Source organism: Trichomycterus rosablanca, chromosome 7 (genome assembly GCF_030014385.1).
Source record: "Trichomycterus rosablanca isolate fTriRos1 chromosome 7, fTriRos1.hap1, whole genome shotgun sequence".
In the NCBI taxonomy this organism is placed as follows: Eukaryota; Metazoa; Chordata; class Actinopteri; order Siluriformes; family Trichomycteridae; genus Trichomycterus; species Trichomycterus rosablanca.
Genome location: NC_085994.1, coordinates 30,308,137 through 30,328,246, shown reverse-complemented (window position 1 = coordinate 30,328,246; position 20,110 = coordinate 30,308,137). Strand labels below are relative to the sequence as shown.

The 20,110-nt window shown below is 37.4% G+C and overlaps 1 protein-coding gene across 1 annotated transcript in view; it reads right to left on the bottom strand.

The window, feature by feature from the left end:
• Positions 1–6,719: 6,719 nt before the first annotated feature.
• Positions 6,720–20,110, bottom strand: part of ralgps1 (Ral GEF with PH domain and SH3 binding motif 1) — a 189,650-nt gene continuing 176,259 nt past the window's right edge. The window contains exons 12-19 of the mRNA XM_062999211.1: positions 15,877–16,031; positions 12,563–12,611; positions 12,269–12,349; positions 10,740–10,845; positions 9,246–9,338; positions 8,846–8,951; positions 7,830–7,921; positions 6,720–7,597 (exon numbers count right to left, since the gene is read on the bottom strand). Coding sequence (XP_062855281.1) covers positions 7,568–7,597; positions 7,830–7,921; positions 8,846–8,951; positions 9,246–9,338; positions 10,740–10,845; positions 12,269–12,349; positions 12,563–12,611; positions 15,877–16,031 — 712 coding nt within the window. The 3' untranslated portion in view covers positions 6,720–7,567. The remainder of the gene's footprint in view (positions 7,598–7,829; positions 7,922–8,845; positions 8,952–9,245; positions 9,339–10,739; positions 10,846–12,268; positions 12,350–12,562; positions 12,612–15,876; positions 16,032–20,110) is intronic.

The following is a 20,110-nucleotide window of genomic DNA, read 5'->3' as shown; positions in this document are numbered from 1 at the left end:
ATTTAAAAATGTTCAGTTGTTTGCAGTGAACCAATCAAAAAAGAACAATTTAAATAGCAAAACACAACTAATATAACAAGTGGTTTCTTCAAATTCAACACATAGTGCAACTTTTTATGACTAACACAGCCTCACAATTATTTAACCCCTTCACAACAAGTGTTTATAGTACTCAGTTGAGCACCCTTTTGCTGTTATGAACTGCTGCAAACATTATGCATAGCCAGACACCAGCTTCTGGCCTCCAGTTCACTCCTTGGATTTGCATGCTGCAATGACCTTCTTCACATCCCACCAAAGACTTTCTATGAGCTTCAAGTCAGGCGACTGTGACGGCCACTCCAGAATCTTCCAGAACTTCTTCTGTAACCCTCTATTCTTCTTTTTGACCCCCTGGCTCCTCAGGAATCTAATGGCAGTTGGTAATAGCTTTGTGGTGATATGCCTCATCCAGGTAGTGTTCCTTTACATTTAGCAGTATTTTTGGTTTCACTTACGTTCGAGCTGTTGTTCACGTGATACATCTCGCTTTAAGACGTGTCGTCCAAAGTGTCTACAATCGTAAGATGTGGATGTCAATCAAACGCAATGGACCAATTAGAATTGACGCAGAGTTGAGATTTTTTGTTAAAGTTCTGTCATGTTTTTAGATTATTTAACCCTGCTGGATTTTGAAGAGGACATCTGTGGCTAAACGGGAAACGGTGTCGTTTGTTTTATTTCATAACACTAATGGATTAATTGTTGAGGATGTGAGATATCTCCAAGCCAGGACAAGATTGATCATTTATAAATCAATTTTTATTGTGTTTAAACAGTTTTAAATGTGGCAGTAGTAGATGATTTTTTAAAATGCTAAACGTTTAAGTAGATCAGTGTATTTTAATTTCTGAATGGCTGTTGTAGATCAGTGGCACATGTTAATGATCATCAAGATGCACCTTGTTACGGCAGTTGCCGAGTGAGCTGGTAATAAACGTCACTCTGTTGGAACGTACCTTTGTGTGTTATTTGCTTTACACACAAACAATGGCCTTATTTACATTAAGTGTTATTTACATTGTGTTATTTACATTAAGCAACAGTATCGGATCACACATTTTTTCCCTTCCGATATCCAATCCAGTGATTTGGGCCAATATCGGACAGATACTGATACAGATTATCGGATCGGTGCCAGCCCTAATAACCTAATTGATCTGCTATTAGCATGTGCCCTGGATGTGCCCACCTGGACAAGCATAGCTGCAACAAGCAGAGAAGCAGGATTTTATCTTAATAAACTGACAAAATGTGAGCACAGCTGGTCCGGTTGATTAGCCCCAAATGAATTCCGATCTGTTATTAGAAAGTCTTAAAGGAGAATGTCTACCTCTCAGTTGGGTTGCTTGAACAATGGCATTTTCAGCATGAAGCTCACTCACTCACTTACTCACTCACTCTCATGTTCTCAGCCGCTTATCCAATTAGGGTTGCGGGCGGGGGGTGGGTGTGGGTGGGGTTATCCCAGCTTTTCAATGGGCGCATAGCACACAGTAACACCCTGGACGGGACGCCAGTTCATCTGGGGGAGACACACACACACACATTCACCTATAGGGCAATTCAGTGTCTCCAATTAACCTGACTGCATGTTTTTGGACTGTGGAAGGAAAACGGAGCTCCTGGAGGAAACCCACGCAGACACGGGGAGAACATGCAAACTCCGCACAGAAAGGACCAGGGCCGCCCCACCTGGGGATCGAACCCAGGATCTGCTACCCACCAAGCCATCGTGCCTTATTTAATGCTTTATTTTTTAAGCTTGACACTCTTTGTTCTATGAATTAAGTAATGGGTAACTTCTGAAGAGTTTCTAAACACTTAATTACATTAAATTGTAAATATGAACATGCATTTTCTTCCTAAGTGTCCAAAATTGACACATTTTTAAAAATTACTCTTACAATTAAAGTCATTTTGGAAAATAAATTCCTCACATTTCGCTTTAACTTTAATAATAACTAATGCTGATAAATGAGGTTTTCAATTTATTTTATTAAAAGTCTTGTACATGTAATTGTACAATATATCTACAACATATTGACATCTCAACAAATTAAATCCAAAACACATTGGTGATGCAAAATTAGTATTAGCTTTTAAAATAATGATGTATAAAGCACACAACAGAAGAACTGCAAAATGTAAAGCTCCATATACAGTACAAAGATAAATAATAACATATACTGTACAGAATAGACTGAACATGAAGCAAATAATCTGCTGTTACTTAGAGAACAACATTCACATTAACAAATTATCTAAGCAAAACAGAAAGGAATTATAAGTATTTAGAAAACTAAAAGTTGACATTGTAAGGCCTGTTAAATGTTCTTAGGACTTGCTGTGTCAGTGCTCTGTACTGCTTCCGTTTTGTTGGTGTACTCTTAAGGTTACTGAAAACGTTTTCTTAGGACAGCATGATGTAAAGGTAGCAAACACCATTCATTTGAACACACCAATGCAACAGTGTTAGATGAATATACTAACTTACTACACACACTCCTACATAAAAAGGTATTTCACTTCTTAAAGTACATCATTCAGAGTACAAAATCGAAATACAAATGTTCTCACAGCATGAGTGGCATTACTTACTTTTCTATTTTCACAATGCAGCAGTATGTGAAGTCAAAGCATGCAAAAACATTTACCTAAAACCCACACACGGTTAGGAAAATACATTAAAAAAGAAAAGTAGGACCCATTGTATCATCAAAGCTGACAATGCTAGTCATATACATGTTAAAATATGCTTATGGATTTTTGTTACAAATCTCAAACACACCAAAACCAATGTGAAACATCTCAATGGTAATGCTGTTCCATTACCAAACCACTCTCATGTTCCTAACTCTTAATGTTCATAATTCTCACAAGAATCAAATTCACAGTTGCAACTGTAAATATTCAACCCTCTCACCCTATCAACCCTGCAGCAGGACCAGTTCCTGCTCCTTTGTGTGAGGAGGAACAGGAGGAGTCAAGTCATTAGAGATGTACAAAATAACCTCTAGCATGCTATTGGTGTGCATATTTCTGACCAAACTGTCAGAAACAAGCTTTATGAGGGTGGCATGAGGCTCCGATGTCCTCCAGTGTGACCTGTGATCACAGCCCAGTACCGTGCAAGCTTGACTGGCATTCCACCAGAATTGGTAGGTCAATCATTGGTACCCTAACTCTTCACAAATGAAAGCAAGTTTACACTGAGCACATGTGACAGATGTAAAACAGTCTGGAGCACAGTGATGAACATTATGTTTCCTGCAACGTCATCTAGCATGACCGGTCTGGCAATGGGTCAGTGATAGTCTAAGGAGGCATATACTTGGAGGGTCGCACAAATTTCCACATAATAGCCAACAGTATCCTGACTGTTCTTGGGTACTGTAAGGAAATCCTTAGAGCCATTGTCAGACCTTACGCTGGTGCAGTAAGCCCTGGGTTCTGATGCAAGACAATGGCTTGTCACATGTGGCCAGAGTGTGTAGGCAGTTACGTGTCATCAGGAGCATGCCCAGATGTGCATACTGGCACGTGGGTTTATACGCACTACCATGTTACATTGACACAGTTGCAGTGATGAAATTCACACAAATGGGATCAGTCTGTGATTTTTAATCCAGGCCTCAATGGGTTACTGAGTTTTGTTCCTACTGACCATTGTTATGTCATCTTGTTCACAGGAAATTACACAATTTATATAAGTAATAATTCAGAACTTGAATTGCATTTATATGGCCAAAAGTATTTAGACACTTGTTGGGTATCCTATGGCTGGGCACTGATGGTGGTCAAGAAAGCCTCAGTTGATGTTCCAGTTCATTCCAACCTGTTAAGTAGGGCTGACGTCAAGACCTTGTGCAGACTACTGGAGTTTCTTTAAACCACGCTTTTCTTCATGTCTTTATTGATCTTACTTTGTGCACAGGGGCACAGTCATGCTGGAATAGCAATTTACTACACCTGATAACAGTTGTTCTGTTTGAAACACATGAATTCAAAATTAATAGGGCTGTCCCAATACTTCTGTCCATAAGGTGTGTGTGCACACTCATACAGATCAGGCATAACATTATGACCACCTTCCTAATATTGTGTTGGTCCCCCTTTTGCTGCCAAAACAGCCCTGACCCATCAAGTCATGGACTCCACTATTCTCCTGAAGCTGTGCTGTAGTATCTGGCACCAAGATGTTAGCAGCAGATCCTTTAACTCCTGTAAGTTGAGAGGTGGGGCCTCCATGGATGGGACTTGTTTGTCCAGCACATCCCACAGATGCTTGATTGGATTGAGATCTGGGGAATTTGGAGGCCAAGTCAACACCTCAAACTCATTGTTGTGCTCCTCAAACCATTCCTGAACCGTTTTTGCTTTGTGGCAGGGCGCATTATCCTGCTGAAAGATGCCACAGCCATCAGGGAATACCGTTTTCGTGAAAGGGTGTACATGGTCTGCAGCAATGTTTAGGTAGGTGGTACGTGTCAAAGTAACATCCACATGGATGGCAGGACCCAAGGTTTCCCAGCAGAACATTGCCCAAAGCATCACACTGCCTTCGCCGGCTTGCCTTCTTCCCATAGTGCATCCTGGTGCCATGTGTTCCCCAGGTAAGTGACGCACACGCACCCGGCCATCCACGTGATGCCCATTGTTGGCGCTTTCAGTGGTGGACAGGGGTCAGCATGGGCACCCTGACTGATATGCAGCTATGTAGCCACATTTGCAACAAACTGCAATGCACTGTGTATTCTGACACCTTCTTTTATCTTTTATCCTCAACTCTGAGGATAAAAAGTTCACTTGCTGCCTAATATATCCCACCCTCTAACAGGTGCCGTGATGAAGAGATAATCAGTGTTATTCACTTCACCTGTCAGTGGTCAAAATGTTATGCCTTGTCGGTGTATATAGGGGGTTGAAAAACTGATTCAGTACTTCTTAGAGATACCTTTCCATCAGTCTATTAGAATCGGTATCAACCAGCTGTGCACACTTTAATTGGAAAATATTTGCCCATGCTTCCTTGCATCATTTTGTTTTTAGTTTTAGGTTTTTGTTTTTAGTAGGGCTGTCGAAGTTAACGCGATAATAACGCATTAACGCAATCTCAATTTAACGCGATTAAAAACAATAGTGCCGTTAACGCAAATTCTAGTTCATGTTGAGACTTGACTGGTAGAACTAACGTTTTAATGTCGGACTTGCCACTGTTGTTTATTTGCGGTTTGTTAAAATAATATAACTGAGCGTCGTAGGGATGCACTTGCATAATAAAGAAATAAATACACGGTATATTCACAAGTTGTCGGGAGCAAAACACTTTATTAACTTAATCTGTTACGGCACTGAATACCGGAGTCAAGCACGCTAGTCCATGAACTATGGAAGCCCCAAAAGGGTCAAAACACACTCACTTCGTGTAGAAACGTCCACTTTTCACTTAAAAAACCTTGTTTTCTATAACATTTACACAGATTTTATTTAATGCGATTAATCGCGATTAACTATATGACATTCTGAGATTAATCGCGATTAAACATTTTAATCTTTTGACAGCCCTAGTTTTTAGTTTTTTGTCTTTAGCAGCAATGCAATGTTCGCTTCCAGTCTACCACAGATCAGATTTATGTCAAGGCTCTGACTTGCTCAAAGACATTCACCTTCCTATCCTTTACTCACTGCAGTATTTTTGATGAGTTATCATAAGCCAGGGGTTGTGTGTGTTAATTAATTTGTCTTTTGTCAGTGGACAGTTTCTGATTACAGGATGTTGTTGGCTTAGTAATATTGGTTGGGGCACTGTTCTTCTCCCAGTATTGATGGCAAGGTGTTAAACACACTGCTTTACCTAATACATCAGTACAGCACACACTACCATTACAATGTTAGTGGTATTGTCAGTGCTGACAATGGTCCAACATGCAACAACATAATGCGTTGATATTATTTAAATATTGATTGGCAGAACTATAACACATCGCTAAGGCCATACCTAATTCACAGCCATGAAAATTCTTGTGTAATATGCAATTTGCTGTGAAATTCAACATTTAAGGTGTGTGTTTAGTGGTTTTCATTTGCAGAACATTCAAGTGCCTCACGTTTACTGGTTAATATGGACTATGAGGTGGTCCTAGCAATCCTACGGCAACTCAGTTAGCAATCGGTTAGTCTAAAGCAGCTAAAAACACAACTCGGAACTAAGAGTTTGGAAAACTCTTAACCAATTCTGTGGATGCAAAGGGGTGTGTGTGAAAACATGAATAAGTATTTTCAAATTTGAGACAGAGCCTTGCACCTTCGCTGTATGTTTTAGGTTTACATTCAACCGTTAAGGTTGGCTGTGCTGTGTATTGTAGCTCACATTTATTCTACCATTAAATTCATGATTGCGATGAAATGTGGCACTTTTCTTTAAAAATCTTGTCTGTGAAATTAAGCACATTTTCTCATGAATTTAGTATGGCCTTACACATCACCTTATCTTACTGTTCTATACTACTGACACACGTGCTTTATGAAACTTTTAATCAATAAAGTATGTGTGCGATGTGTTTTATTTTCTCATGGGACGATCAACTAATGAAGATTCATTACTGGTTTAAGGTAGCTGGCAAATTTTGCATTCCTAAAACACACACACATACACACACAGTCATATATTACTTCTTTTATATTATTTCTCTTACAGAATTCCAAATTCCATCTCCATCTCCAACTTTTTCCTTGCTGTAATACCTCTACACAGTAATACACTACACAGTCCTTTCCTGTTACTTTTTAAATCCATAACAACAAAATGTGATTCATAATAATGCAAACATTGTAATTTTGGCACTTGATCACATAAAAACAGTTAAATAAGACAGTATTCATTTGTACACTAAACTATATACATCTTAAACACAGCACTTTGAATGTTTAGTATTAAATGAGTAGAGCACTGGCTCTTCATATTGTGGTCTTGTCCCTGTTTTCGTCGACACCACAATATGTTAAAGATAATATTAAAAAAATCACTTGTATTGTTTTCCAAATCTGGGTAAGATTAATCCAGCAATTTGATGGCTATTTTTTTTTCTTTTTTTAGTTCCAGTTTCTTCAGATGTCCCTGTGGAGCTTAATCATGATGAAACTGGTACTGAATTCAAGTAGTTACATAAACAAATTGGACATTTATGTTTTTTATGATGTTGCAACACATCTGTCTGTAATTTTACTCAAGTTGCAATTCTTCTGTGTTGACCTTTGCACATGTGTATTCCTCTCAGAATATAAAATTTTAGTTTCATTATGTTTTCCTTATAGCTCATTGTTCCTCAGCATCTTCTACACAACTCCTTCAAATTGCACAGAGCCCAATAATTAATTAACTTAAATACTGCACCCTGATCAACAGGGCTGTGTGTAGACACCAGAAAAAGTAAAATGTAACACTAAAACGATTTCATTTTACTTATTGTTCATTTCTTTGTGAAATTCCTTGGTACTGCCCCCTCAGCCTTACTGATTGTAGCAGCTATTCAAAAGACATTAAGTTGGCTGGTATCTGCAACAGACAGCATTACATAATTTGTTGGTTAAAGTGTATATTTTTACACAAAAATATATAGTTCTTAGAAATGCTTGGAATGCAATAGCAAATATGCATTAATTAAAAAAAACCCAAAAGACCAGTTTACAATGCAATTGCAATGATTAATGATGGTTAATTATTAATTGTTATTATATGGTTATTATATGGCTTTTTATTTTCATAATAAGTACACTTCTAAATGTACCTGTGGCCTTGTAGACCTGCAGGCTTCAGCTAGATGTTTGTGCCAGATGATGGCAGAGAAGCGTGATCCAGTCTGGAACTTGTAAACATTACCTAAAATCACAGCATTTTTCAAAACGGTTTCTGACAACCAGCAGTGTCAATACTTTACTCTTAAGACCACATATATACACCGATCAGCCATAACATTAAAACCACCTCACTGTTTCTACACTCACTGTCCATTTTATCAGCTCCACTTACCATACAGAAGTACTTTGTAGTTCTACAATTACTGACTGTAGTCCATCTACTTCTCTACAAACCTTTTTAGCCTGCTTTCACCCTGTTCTTCAATGGTCAGGACCTCCACAGAGCAGGTATTATTTAGGTGGTGGATGATTATCAGCAATGCAGTGACAATGACATGGTGGTGTTGTGTTAGTGTGTGTTGTGCTGGCATGAGCGGATCAGACACAGCAGCGCTGCTGGAGTTTTTAAATACTGTGTCCACTCACTGTCCACTCTATTAGACACTCCTACCTAGTTGGTCCACCTTGTAGATGTAAAGTCAGAGAAGATCGCTCATCTATTGCTGCTGTTTGAGTTGGTCATCTTCAGGACCTTCATAATTGGTCACAGGACACTGCCCACGGGGCGCTGTTGGCTGGATATTTTTGGTTGGTGGACTATTCTCAGTCCAGCAGTGACAGTGAGGTGTTTAAAAACTCCATCAGCATTGCTGTGTCTGATCCACTCATACCACCACCATGTCAGTGTCACTGCAGTGCTGAGAATGATCCACCACCTAAATAATACCTACTCTGTAGTGGTCCTGTGGGGGTCCTGACCATTGAAGAACAGGGTGAAAGCAGGCTAAAAAAGTATGTAGAGAAACAGATGGACTACAGTCAGTAATTGTAGAACTACAAAGTGCTTCTATATGGTAAGTGGAGCTGATAAAATGGACAGTGAGTGTAGAAACAAGAAGGTGATCGGTGTATGTCTGTAAGACAACAGGTGTAAGGCAAAAATTACCTTTATCAGGGTCATTAAGCTGAAAAATGTTGGGATGCTCAGGGTCATCAGGCAGCACCACTATCCAGCCGGTTAACAAGATCTTCTTGCAAGGCCGGGATTTGTACTAGAGGACAAAGATCAAGAAAAGTTATTAAAATCTTTGTTTCTATACATTCTTTCTTAACGTCAGTCTTATAAATAAATAGGAATTCATTAACTGACAATGTACAGTATTAAATCCCAACAGGTTCAGCAAAAAACATAAATTGCAAAACATAAACTGATGTTGATAATGGTGTATTTATTTCTACTTTTATTTGTGGTAATTACTAAGCTAAAAACCTAAAGTCAATAAATAAAACAAAACAGCAGCATATCAACTGAAATCAAACAAGACTAATTCTGTATGAGCACTCACATGTCTTCTTTCATTTGCTCTTAAAGCTTTAGAGCCAAAGTATATAAGAGTTGAGCCAGACAGAACGATCCAGTACCGCTTCCATGATGAAAGCTGGGACGAACAAAAAGAATAAAAAATAAATAAATAAAGCATGGACAGCACTAAATGTTGAGCAACTTGCACTTCAAACTGGGATGATAAACATTAAGTTGATTTCTTGTGGTTCACCCAAATGCTTTATTTTGTAATGCTCTGTTGTAGAAGGGACAAGAAGTTATTTGATATCAGTTAAATAAATTCAATGGGATGTTTTTTGGAAGTTTTTTGACATACTGCAAACAAATCACATTAATACATATTTATGTAATATTAATCTACTGTAATATTATATCTGTAAGCCTACATTGTACTGTACTATACATTTTATAATAATATTACAGTACAGTAACAGAGATGGGGACTTGACATGTAAGTCGCACACACAGCGACTTCAGACTCAACTCGTTTCAAATGACTCAGACTCGACTAATGACTCGCAAAAAATGACTCGTAAACAATAAGAGCCCCTATAGAGTCAGCATGTGTTAAATATTCTGCTCTCTAATAACACTCTGGCCCTCGCTCCCTACTCCCTACACAGTTTGAAGTTCACTTCATTTGAACATTTTTGTTACCTTTGGATTGAAATCTCACTTAAAAAGACCGCTTTCTGAACCAATCATACCTTCTGATTTAATTTTTTTCTGATTTTAAAAATTGTGACTTGACTTGTACTCTAGCCTAAAGAATTGTGACTTGACTTGGACTCTAGCCTAAAGACTCGTGACTTGACTCAGCCTCTAGCCTAAAGACTCGTGACTTGACTTTGACTCTAGCCTAAAGACCTGTGACTTGACTCAGCCTGTAGCCTAAAGACTCGTGACTTGACTCGGACCCTAGCCTAAAGACTTGTGACTTGACTCAGACTCATATTTGTGAGTTGTGAACATCTCTGGTACAGTAACATGTACTTGTTTTCTGTGATAAATATTAATGGAAGTAAAAAGCAATAAAAGTCTTAAACAAAAGTCAAACATGGTATTGTAAAGTGATGGTATGGGGCTGAAATGACAGAATAATTTTATTCTGTCCAAGAGGATTTCTAGAGAATATATTCATCTGTCCTGAAAGTAAATTGGGAATCTTGATCTAAAAAAAAGCAAACAAAAAATTTGTTTAATTGCTGCTTTAAATTCTTTACAAGTGTTATATGAGTGCTGAATAACATTGTTCCCAAGTAAATAAAATGGTTAAATATGATGTACTGTGTATATTTCTTTGAAATCACTCAGTGTGACAAACATGCAATAACAGAGGCAGAAGAAAGGGAGCAATTCTCTTTTTACACCATGGTACATATGATTGGTTAACATCAAGGCAGGCAGAAAGGGAGAAATGTGACACCCAACCCTGTGATGCCCTATGTATGTGTTTTAGCTTATATTATTATAAGAAATGTGACAGTTCACTCACTGTTGGTTTTTTGCCCTCTTTCATTAAAGTCTTCCTTCGTAGAGGTCCTTCAATGGTAATACTGCTCAGTAAGCTAAAATCATAGCTGGACACTGTTCCTGAAGCACTGTGTCAAAAAAGAACAACACAACTCAAAAATGTTAATACTTCAAATGTACAAAAGGTGTTTTAAAGCAGAGCTAATTCCAACAAAACATAGATACAGTCCACTGAAACAGCATTGCTTTACAATCAATGCTTTAAAAAGTTAAACTTTTTTAAGGTTAAGGGTACATTTTTGGGTGAGTTTCATTAAGCTTATTCTTTGATTTGTGTTGCAAATAAAATGTATCTGAAAATCAAAATAATTGGAGCTTTTTTTTGTATGTTCAAATTTTCAGTACCTCCTCTGCAAAGAAGGTGTTTGTAGCAGCTCTTTGCTGGTTCAAAAATGTTAAAATGTAAATACTAGGGATGTAATGATGCACCACAAGACAGTTCGATTCACATGTGTAACAATTCAAATCAGTTTACATGTATAACGAATCAATATTCAACTTAAACTGCAGAGGGCACTGGCGCTATTCACCTCGCCTGGTTGACGTGACTCCAGGCTTGCCAGGTTTGGAATTTTCCAGCCAAATTTATTTATGTGAGGATACTTTCTTTATTTCATTTATTTATTTAGTGTGGGATTTATTTTATTTCAGGTTTTTATTTACACAAAAAGGGAAATGTGCAGCGTTGTTTTGCATAGTTGGTACCTACCTCAAAAATAATTTTTTTTTAAAGAAAAATAATAAAAGGAAACTTTGTCATAATTTGTCTTCAATTTAATTTTGTTTAAAAAAAAAATCAGAATCGTGAATAGCATCGTGGGTAGAGTGTATCATTACATCCCAAGCAAAAACATTAGTTTTTGTGGTTTGATCGGTAACACAATATAGACAATTTCTTGGTGTTTCTGTGAGAGGTAAAAAACATTTAGTCAAGGACTTTCAGCTAAAAGGAATGTGGAAACATTAATTCCTTTATTTATCAGTTTCAGCTTCCCCGGGTTGCCATGGGTCCAGCTTCACATGTTCACTCACACCATGAATGAGTTCCATTTTAACTTTTTCCTCACAGTTCAATTATTTCCAGTTACCCATGGCAAATGTTTAAAATTGATGGAGGTCATGCTATGCTATCCATATTTCTCAACTAGTTATGTCATCAACCAGCAGTAGGAGTCACTGTTGCAGGGACAAGTTGATTCTCACCCCTCTCTCAGAGAGCCCAAACAAATAGGTTGAGCATCAAACTGTTCATTATACAATACTGTTACTAATATTTTTAAATACTGTATACAGTAAAATGGGAAAATCAAGACACATGTTTACTGGCTGATGACACTGTTGTTGCATATTTCCACCATATAACTCACAACCTTAATAATTTACATATTGAATAAATATTGTTTACAACTTCTTTCAAAGAATAAATTTAACTTAAAAAGCCACTGTCAGCATTTAAATAATTGTGAATTGTGCAATAATAAGAATGTGTACCTGTAAACATAGCTTCTTCCTCTGGGAGAGTTACGAATTGGAACCCTCCAGTTTGGGCCCAATGTAGCGTACATACGGCCTCTAAAATGAGGTAAAGTTTAAATACTTCTTACCTTATAAAAAGATGAATTTAGTATTTTCATAGCATAGCAATGGTGCAATAAATCTATAATACAGTAAAAACCAATAAAACACCAGTATTTATCATATTATTCATGTTGACTTATTATTGTCCTAGTATAAATGTTTCTGTAAGACATTTTGAACTACAGTTAAAATTAAAAACTTAAAAACCTTTCGACAGCAGATGACAACTCATCACTGAAGGAGCTTTCTCTACTGCCTGTAAAACATGAGAAGAAAAATATAAACAGGAATTCAAATTATAATATGGAGACGAGACACAATATACAGTCATTGACAAATAAGATTTAACATAGTAATTAAAAACCTAACAAAACTCTGGCTATAATAGACATTTTTATAGCTGCAGTAATTAAAATTAAAAATTTTTTAAAGTTTTTTAAACTGTACACAGACCATTTTACTGACTAATCAGTATAACCACCCAGAAAAAAATCATGTGATGCAGACACAGAATAACATATATTTAAAGTAATTTATCACTAGTGAATTTAAAAGTGAATCTTTTTGTCTCAGCATTTTATTAGACAAAGTAACTGGGGTATTTTTAATAAAATTACATAAATATAGCAAGGTTTCATATACTGGTGCTGGTCATAAAATTAGAATATCATGAAAAAGTTGATTTATTTCAGTAATTCCATTCAAAAAGTGAAACTTGTATATTATATTCATTCATTACACACAGACTGATATATTTCAAATGTTTATTTCTTTTAATGTTGACGATTATAACTGACAACTAATGAAAACCCCAAATTCAGTATCTCAGAAAATTAGAATATTACTTAAGACCAATACAAAAAAAGGATTTTTAGAAATGTTGGCCAACTGAAAAGTATGAAGATGAAAAGTATGAGCATGTACAGCACTCAATACTTAGTTGGGGCTCCTTTTGCCTGGATTACTGCAGCAATGCGGCGTGGCATGGAGTCCATCAGTCTGTGGCACTGCTCAGGTGTTATGAGAGCCCAGGCTGCTCTGATAGTGGCCTTCAGCTCTTCTGAATTGTTGGGTCTGGCGTATCGCATCTTCCTCTTCACAATACCCCATAGATTTTCTATGGGGTTAAGGTCAGGCGAGTTTGCTGGCCAACTAAGAACAGGGATACCATGGTCCTTAAAACAGGTACTGGTAGCTTTGGCACTGTGTGCAGGTGCCAAGTCCTGTTGGAAAATGAAATCTGCATCTCCATAAAGTTGGTCAGCAGCAGGAAGCATGAAGTGCTCTAAAACCTCCTGGTAGACAGCTGCGTTGACCTTGGACCTCAGAAAACACAGTGGACCAACACCAGCAGATGACATGGCACTCCAAACCATCACTGACTGTGGAAACTTTACACTGGACCTCAAGCAACGTGGATTCTGTGCCTCTCCTCTCTTCCTCCAGACTCTTGGACCTTGATTTCCAAAGGTAATGCAAAATTTACTTTCATCAGAGAACATAACTTTGGACCACTCAGCAGTCCTTTTTGTCTTTAGCCCAGGTGAGACGCTTCAAATGCTGTCTCTTGTTCAAGAGTGGCTTGACACAAGGAATGCGACAGCTGAAACCCATGTCTTGCATACGTCTGTGCGTGGTGGTTCTTGAAGCACTGACTCCAGCTGCAGTCCACTCTTTGTGAATCTCCCCCACATTTTTGAATGGGTTTTGTTTCACAGTCCTCTCCAGGGTGCGGTTATCCCTATTGCTTGTACACTTTTTTCTACCACATCTTTTCCTTCCCTTCACCTCTCTATTCATGTGCTTGGACACAGAGCTCTGTGAACAGCCAGCCTCTTTAGCAATGACCTTTTGTGTCTTGCCCTCCTTGTGCAAGGTGTCAATGGTCTTCTTTTGGACAACTGTCAAGTCAGCAGTCTTCCCCATGATTGTGTAGCCTACAGAACCAGACTGAGAGACCATTTAAAGGCCTTTGCAGGTGTTTTGAGTTAATTAGCTGATTAGAGTGTGGCACCAGGTGTCTTCAATATTGTACCTTGTCACAATATTCTAATTTTCTGAGATACTGAATTTGGGGTTTTCATTAGTTGTCAGTTATAATCATCAACATTAAAATAAATAAACATTTGAAATATATCAGTCTGTGTGTAATGAATGAATATAACATATAAAAGTTTCACTTTTTGAATGGAATTACTGAAATAAATCAACTTTTTCATGATATTCTAATTTTATGACCAGCACCAGTATATAGCAAGCAACATTTACATCCTAGGATCAAACAACCTGACATTATTGTAGCAGTCTAACCATGATTTAAAACACAATACATGTGCGCAATAGTGCAATAAATGTAATTTTTTTTTACTTTATGCATTTAAAAACACACAATATTTAGAATTTTAGATCTGTGTATGATGCATTTTCAGTTATTTTACAGAAATTAAAATCTGTACTCAATGAACTAACCTCTATGTCATTTCTTATTTTTATTTTTTTTACCTCTTTCTTCCCCAATTTTTATCCCCCAGTCTAGTCGTGTCCAATTACCCAGAATGCGTCCTCTGTACTGATTCGACCCTTCACCGCTGACTGAGGACGCCTCTCAACTGACATGTGCCCCCTGTACAGTCAGTACAGACTGCATTTTTCACGAGTCGAGTTCATACACTTGACGGGCACTGTGTACGGAGTGCCACACCCCCATCAGCATTATTCCTCAGCCCTGTGCAGGCGCCATCAGTCAGCCAGCAGGGGCCGCAGTCGCACCAGTTATGAGTGATCCGATCCTATGATCCGACTTTCTTACCCTCTAACCCTGAACAACAGTCAATCGTTGTTCATGCAGCCGCCCAGCCTAATCGGAAAGGCAGAGCTGAGGTTCGATACGATGTATTCGAAACCCCAACTCTGGTGAGCTAGCGTACTTTACCACTGCGCCACCTGAGTGGCGTCATTTCTTATTGTTATAACATATTTACCTCAATATACAACTACAGATTATGATCACTTGATGTGTTTGTGTCATGAATGGTTAAAAATGAATAATAATAATAATAATATTAAAAAATAAATTAAAAATAGAAATCTGCATTTAATTTTCTCTAAAACTTAAATTTAATTCAGCTTAAATTTTATCCAGCACAAATTTAATTCAGCTTTGAACTGAACACTTATATTTACATTTAATTTCACTGATAAAAAAAAATAATAATAATAAGATCAATAGAAATAAACAGCTAAAACCAACAGAATAAACTTGACTTTTAAATTGTTTAGCAAAGTAATTTTCCCTAGTGGCAAACAACTATAATAACATTTAAGCTCAGCAATGTACAGTTAAGTAAAAAAAAATGAAAAAGAAATGTACTTTTAACATCCAATCCAAAGTATCAGGTAATTGTAAATCATAAACTGGGCAAGATAAAGCTTTTGTTGATGTTAGTTGTTACTATTAACTAAAATATTTAACAGTTTAGATTGTGGGAATGTTAGAGGTATGAGTATGTAATGTAGAGGACCTAATGAGATGCCGTTGGTAAAGACAGAGTCATGCGTGTGGTTCCTGACAGGGCTGTGTGACTCTAAGAAGCTGTCGTCCAGTAGATGACGAGTCTTCTTCTTTATATAGAAAGTGGCACTCTTACTTTCCGCTACTCCAAACTGGCACATCATGCTAAAAAGAAAAAAAAAGTAAAAGAAAACCGAGATAAATGCTAGCAATTGACACTGGAAAAACAGTAATTAAAAATTGTTGTTTATATTTAAATAAAATAAATGCTTTTTATAGGTGTAATGATTTATATGCTTATAAAAATGAATGCATTCAAATTGAATGGTAACTATGACTTATCTATGTATCCTGTAATGCTTTAAATTAAATGAATGGTAACTACGAGTTATCTATACACACAAAAAACAAAACTAACTATTAGATGTTTTCAAAACAAAAGAAAGTACTGACTAAATTAATAGTATTAGTTTATTTTAAAATGGTGTCATTATCTCCTGTATAAAATTAAGAGCCTTTTTAAAATACGTTAAATCAATTAAAACTGCAACATGTCGACTCCATTACGTTTTATACATATCTTAAGTATAATTAAAACAAACAGGAAATTTGAGTGCCCCAGTAAAGAGTCTGAATCTGTTTTAAATAAGATTTTTTTAAATTCATTTTCTAAAATAATTCAAAAAACATGTTTTCACTTTCTCATTATGGATGACTATGTGTAGACTGGTGGGTAAAATGGCAATTCAACCCATTTAAACCCAAACCCAATCAAATAAAGTGTGCAAAAATGCCAAGGGGTTTGAATACTTCCTGAATCCACTGTATCGTTAAATTAACATATTTTATTTTAAACTTTGTTTTCTGATGCTTATTAATGGTAAATGGTGTTTCTTAATAGTTTCCTTATTAGTTTGTTTTAACTGCATGGCATGTACTGTACACACATATCAGCAGAGTTTTCATATCTTTAAAATGCAAACAGTATACTGTATAGTATGGGCGAAAAAGTGAAATTTATTCATTTAATTGTTAATTCACCAACCTTGTTAAAATGTTTGAACTGTTTAGGTATCTGAAGTTTGAAAGAGATTCATCACTTATAGTAAAAAGGTGTCACGGTGGCTCAGTGGGTAGCACTGTCGCCTCACAGCAAGAAGGTCCTGGATTTCATCCCCAGGTGGGGCGGTCCGGGTCCTTTCTGTGTGGAGTTTGCATGTCCTCCCCGTGTCTGCGTGGGTTTCCTCCGGGAGCTCCGGTTTCCTCCCACAGTCCAAAGACGTGCAAGTGAGGTGAATTGGAGACACAAAATTGTCCAGGACTGTGTTCGACATTGAACTTGTGAACTGGTGAATCTTGAGTATCAAGTAACTACCATTTCTCTCATGAATGTAACCAAAGTGTAAAACATGCCAATAAAATCCTAATAAACAAACGAACTTATAGTAAAAACTCTCATGACAATTGGTCGCCAGTTCCTGCAGCAGAAAAAAAACCCACCCACCTCCATGCTTGACCGTGGGGAATGTATTCTTCTGGACAAAGGCCTCGCCTTTCTTGCAAAGGGGTCCATTTACGACCCCTTACCATTTTTTAAACGGCTATTAATCCAGATTTAAACAAGAGAAATTCCTAGTTTGAAAACGCTTTCTATCTCCTTTCCCCATAACTCATATTAACGACGTTATGCCTTCATTAACGTTCCTCAACTTTTGGATAGACGTGGCGGCTTCTTTAAAAACTCAAAATAAAGATATATATAATTTTATTTTATTTTATTTTTATTTTTTTTACTGATTTCAGAGGTCAATGTGCATGTTTAGTTTGTCAGGAAACAGTTGCTGTAATGACATTGTAATAATGTTCCTATTAGGATTATTCACTGATCTTAAATTTACACAATACTGTCAAAGACACATCATTAATAACAGAAATACATGTTGTAAATAGTAATTAAGTAAGCAAATGATTTTTTATGGCTACTTGTTTTATTACACTCAGTCTGTGCCCCGATGCTGCACATTTCCTCCCCCAATAAGAAAAGTTTGGACACACCTGCTGTAAACCTATCCAAATTCCTTCCAGCATATTACACTCGACTCTTCTTGTGTGCTTAGTCAAGTGTGGCATGCATCATAAAGTCTAGCCATGAAGTCTTTGATTGCTCAGTGATGATCTTATGGTTGCCACTGACACATTTGTCTCAGGCTGTCTCAGGTCAGCATGTGACTCTTTAGCAGTAACACAGTGTTTTTCTTTTTTATCTTGATGATATGTGGACAATACTCCCATTAGTGTTGTAAGTAATGTTCAAGATCTTAGAAATCATCTTGTATCCATTACCTTTTTGGTACAATGAAATTATTTTCTCTATCAGCTTTTCTGATGGCTTCTTATTACTCATCATGGTTCACCAATGTCACTGTGGTGTTTATAAAACACAGCTAAAGCAAATTTTTTTAATATATTTTTTTTATTTATGCATTTTCTCCCCTTTTTTCTCCCTTTTTTAGCACGTCCAATTGCCCGATTGTGTCATGCTTCCTCTCCACCAATGCCGATTCCTGCTCTGATTGAGGAGAACGAAACGAACCCACACCCCCTCCGACATGTGGGCAGCAGCCATATGCATTTTATCACCTACACTTTGACGAGTGCAGTGCAGCTCAGCACTGTGTACAAAGAGACACACCCTGAGCGCACTCTTTTCTCATCTCTGTGCAGGCGCCATCAATCAGCCAGAAGAGCAGAGCATTTGCATTAGTTACGAGAGAGAGACCCTATCCGGCTTAATCCCACCCATATCTGAACAACAGGCCAATCGTTGTTCATGTGGCTGCTCAGCCTAGCCGGCAGGCAGAGCTGAGATTCAATATGATGTATTCGAGATCTCAGCTCTGGTTCCAGTGTGTGTTTTTACTGCTGCGCCACCTGAGCGGCCACAGCTAAAGCAAATTAAGGTTGTTATTAAGTTTCCAATGCCTTAATCATGTTGTAACTTAACCTTAGGACTGGCATTTATGTTTGAAGATCAGCAATATTATGTAGAGATTACTCTTACATAATAACTGTAACATGGCAATAATAACAAGATGAAAAGATCCTGCTACTCTAAAATACTACGTTTCTTATTTATGCATTTTCCCTATTTAACCTTATCTAATTTACCTATACAGTATATACACACCACTTCTCACTGCTGTAGACCCCTACTACCCTGACTGAGACGGTTCCCCATCTCCGTGCAGTGCTTTTGACCAGCCAGCAGAGGCTACAATTGCAGCAACAATGAGGAATCCCTTCGGCTAGGCTTGATTTTGACCAGCATCTTAGTACATCTACTGTACATCTAAATCTAGAATCTAGATCTATACATAGACAGCATTTCACGCCATTCTACACGCGCTCCCAAGATGAAGGTTGTCCGAATTCTCAGATACCTTAAAATGCTGCCTACTAAGGTCCCTAATTTTGAAGCAATAATCTGACTGAATAACGAGGAAGCATCTGATGATTTCTTAGCAGTGAAGGCAATCCCAGCATTCAGTGCAGCACAACTTTACAAAAAATTGGCAGACGAATGCAGAGCAACTAACGGAGTTCTTGTTAAATGTAAATAAATTCTCACTGATTTTAATTTGTATAAACATGTACAAGTATCATTTATTTGCATATTCGGGCTTGTCAGTGACAGCTGACACAGAGGGAGATGTTAGCTGTCATGCTTGCAGGGGGTTGTGCTGCCTCAGCCTATAGGTTTGAATGGCCTAAGGCTAACTGTATTAGCTTAGTAAGCGAAAACTGGAGTAATGCAATCACCGTAGTAGTGTGTTTTAATAACCTGCCTTATAAGTTTGATGTTATATTAGAATCCTTTCTACTTAGGCAGATGCTTAGGTAGGCAGTAGGCAGCATGGCAGCTCACTAGGTTTTCGAACAGACCTGCCTATACTTTTAATAAATGCACTATGCCCAGTGGTTATGACTCCACTTAATTAAAGAGCAAACTACTGCTAACTTCTGTTATTTTTTTGTATAACCAATAATGTGAATTGCACATGCTAATGTTTACAGGTCAGAATATGTGTGAGACAGAGATTGAGTTGTGTGTGATGAGACTGCGAGCACTGCAAGCTCACACGTCATCAAAAACAAGTTCCATGTATGTGTGAGCATACTTGGCCAATAAAGCCTCTGAAATTCTGAAAACATTGTGCTTGTCTGACATGCAAAAATACAGCAGC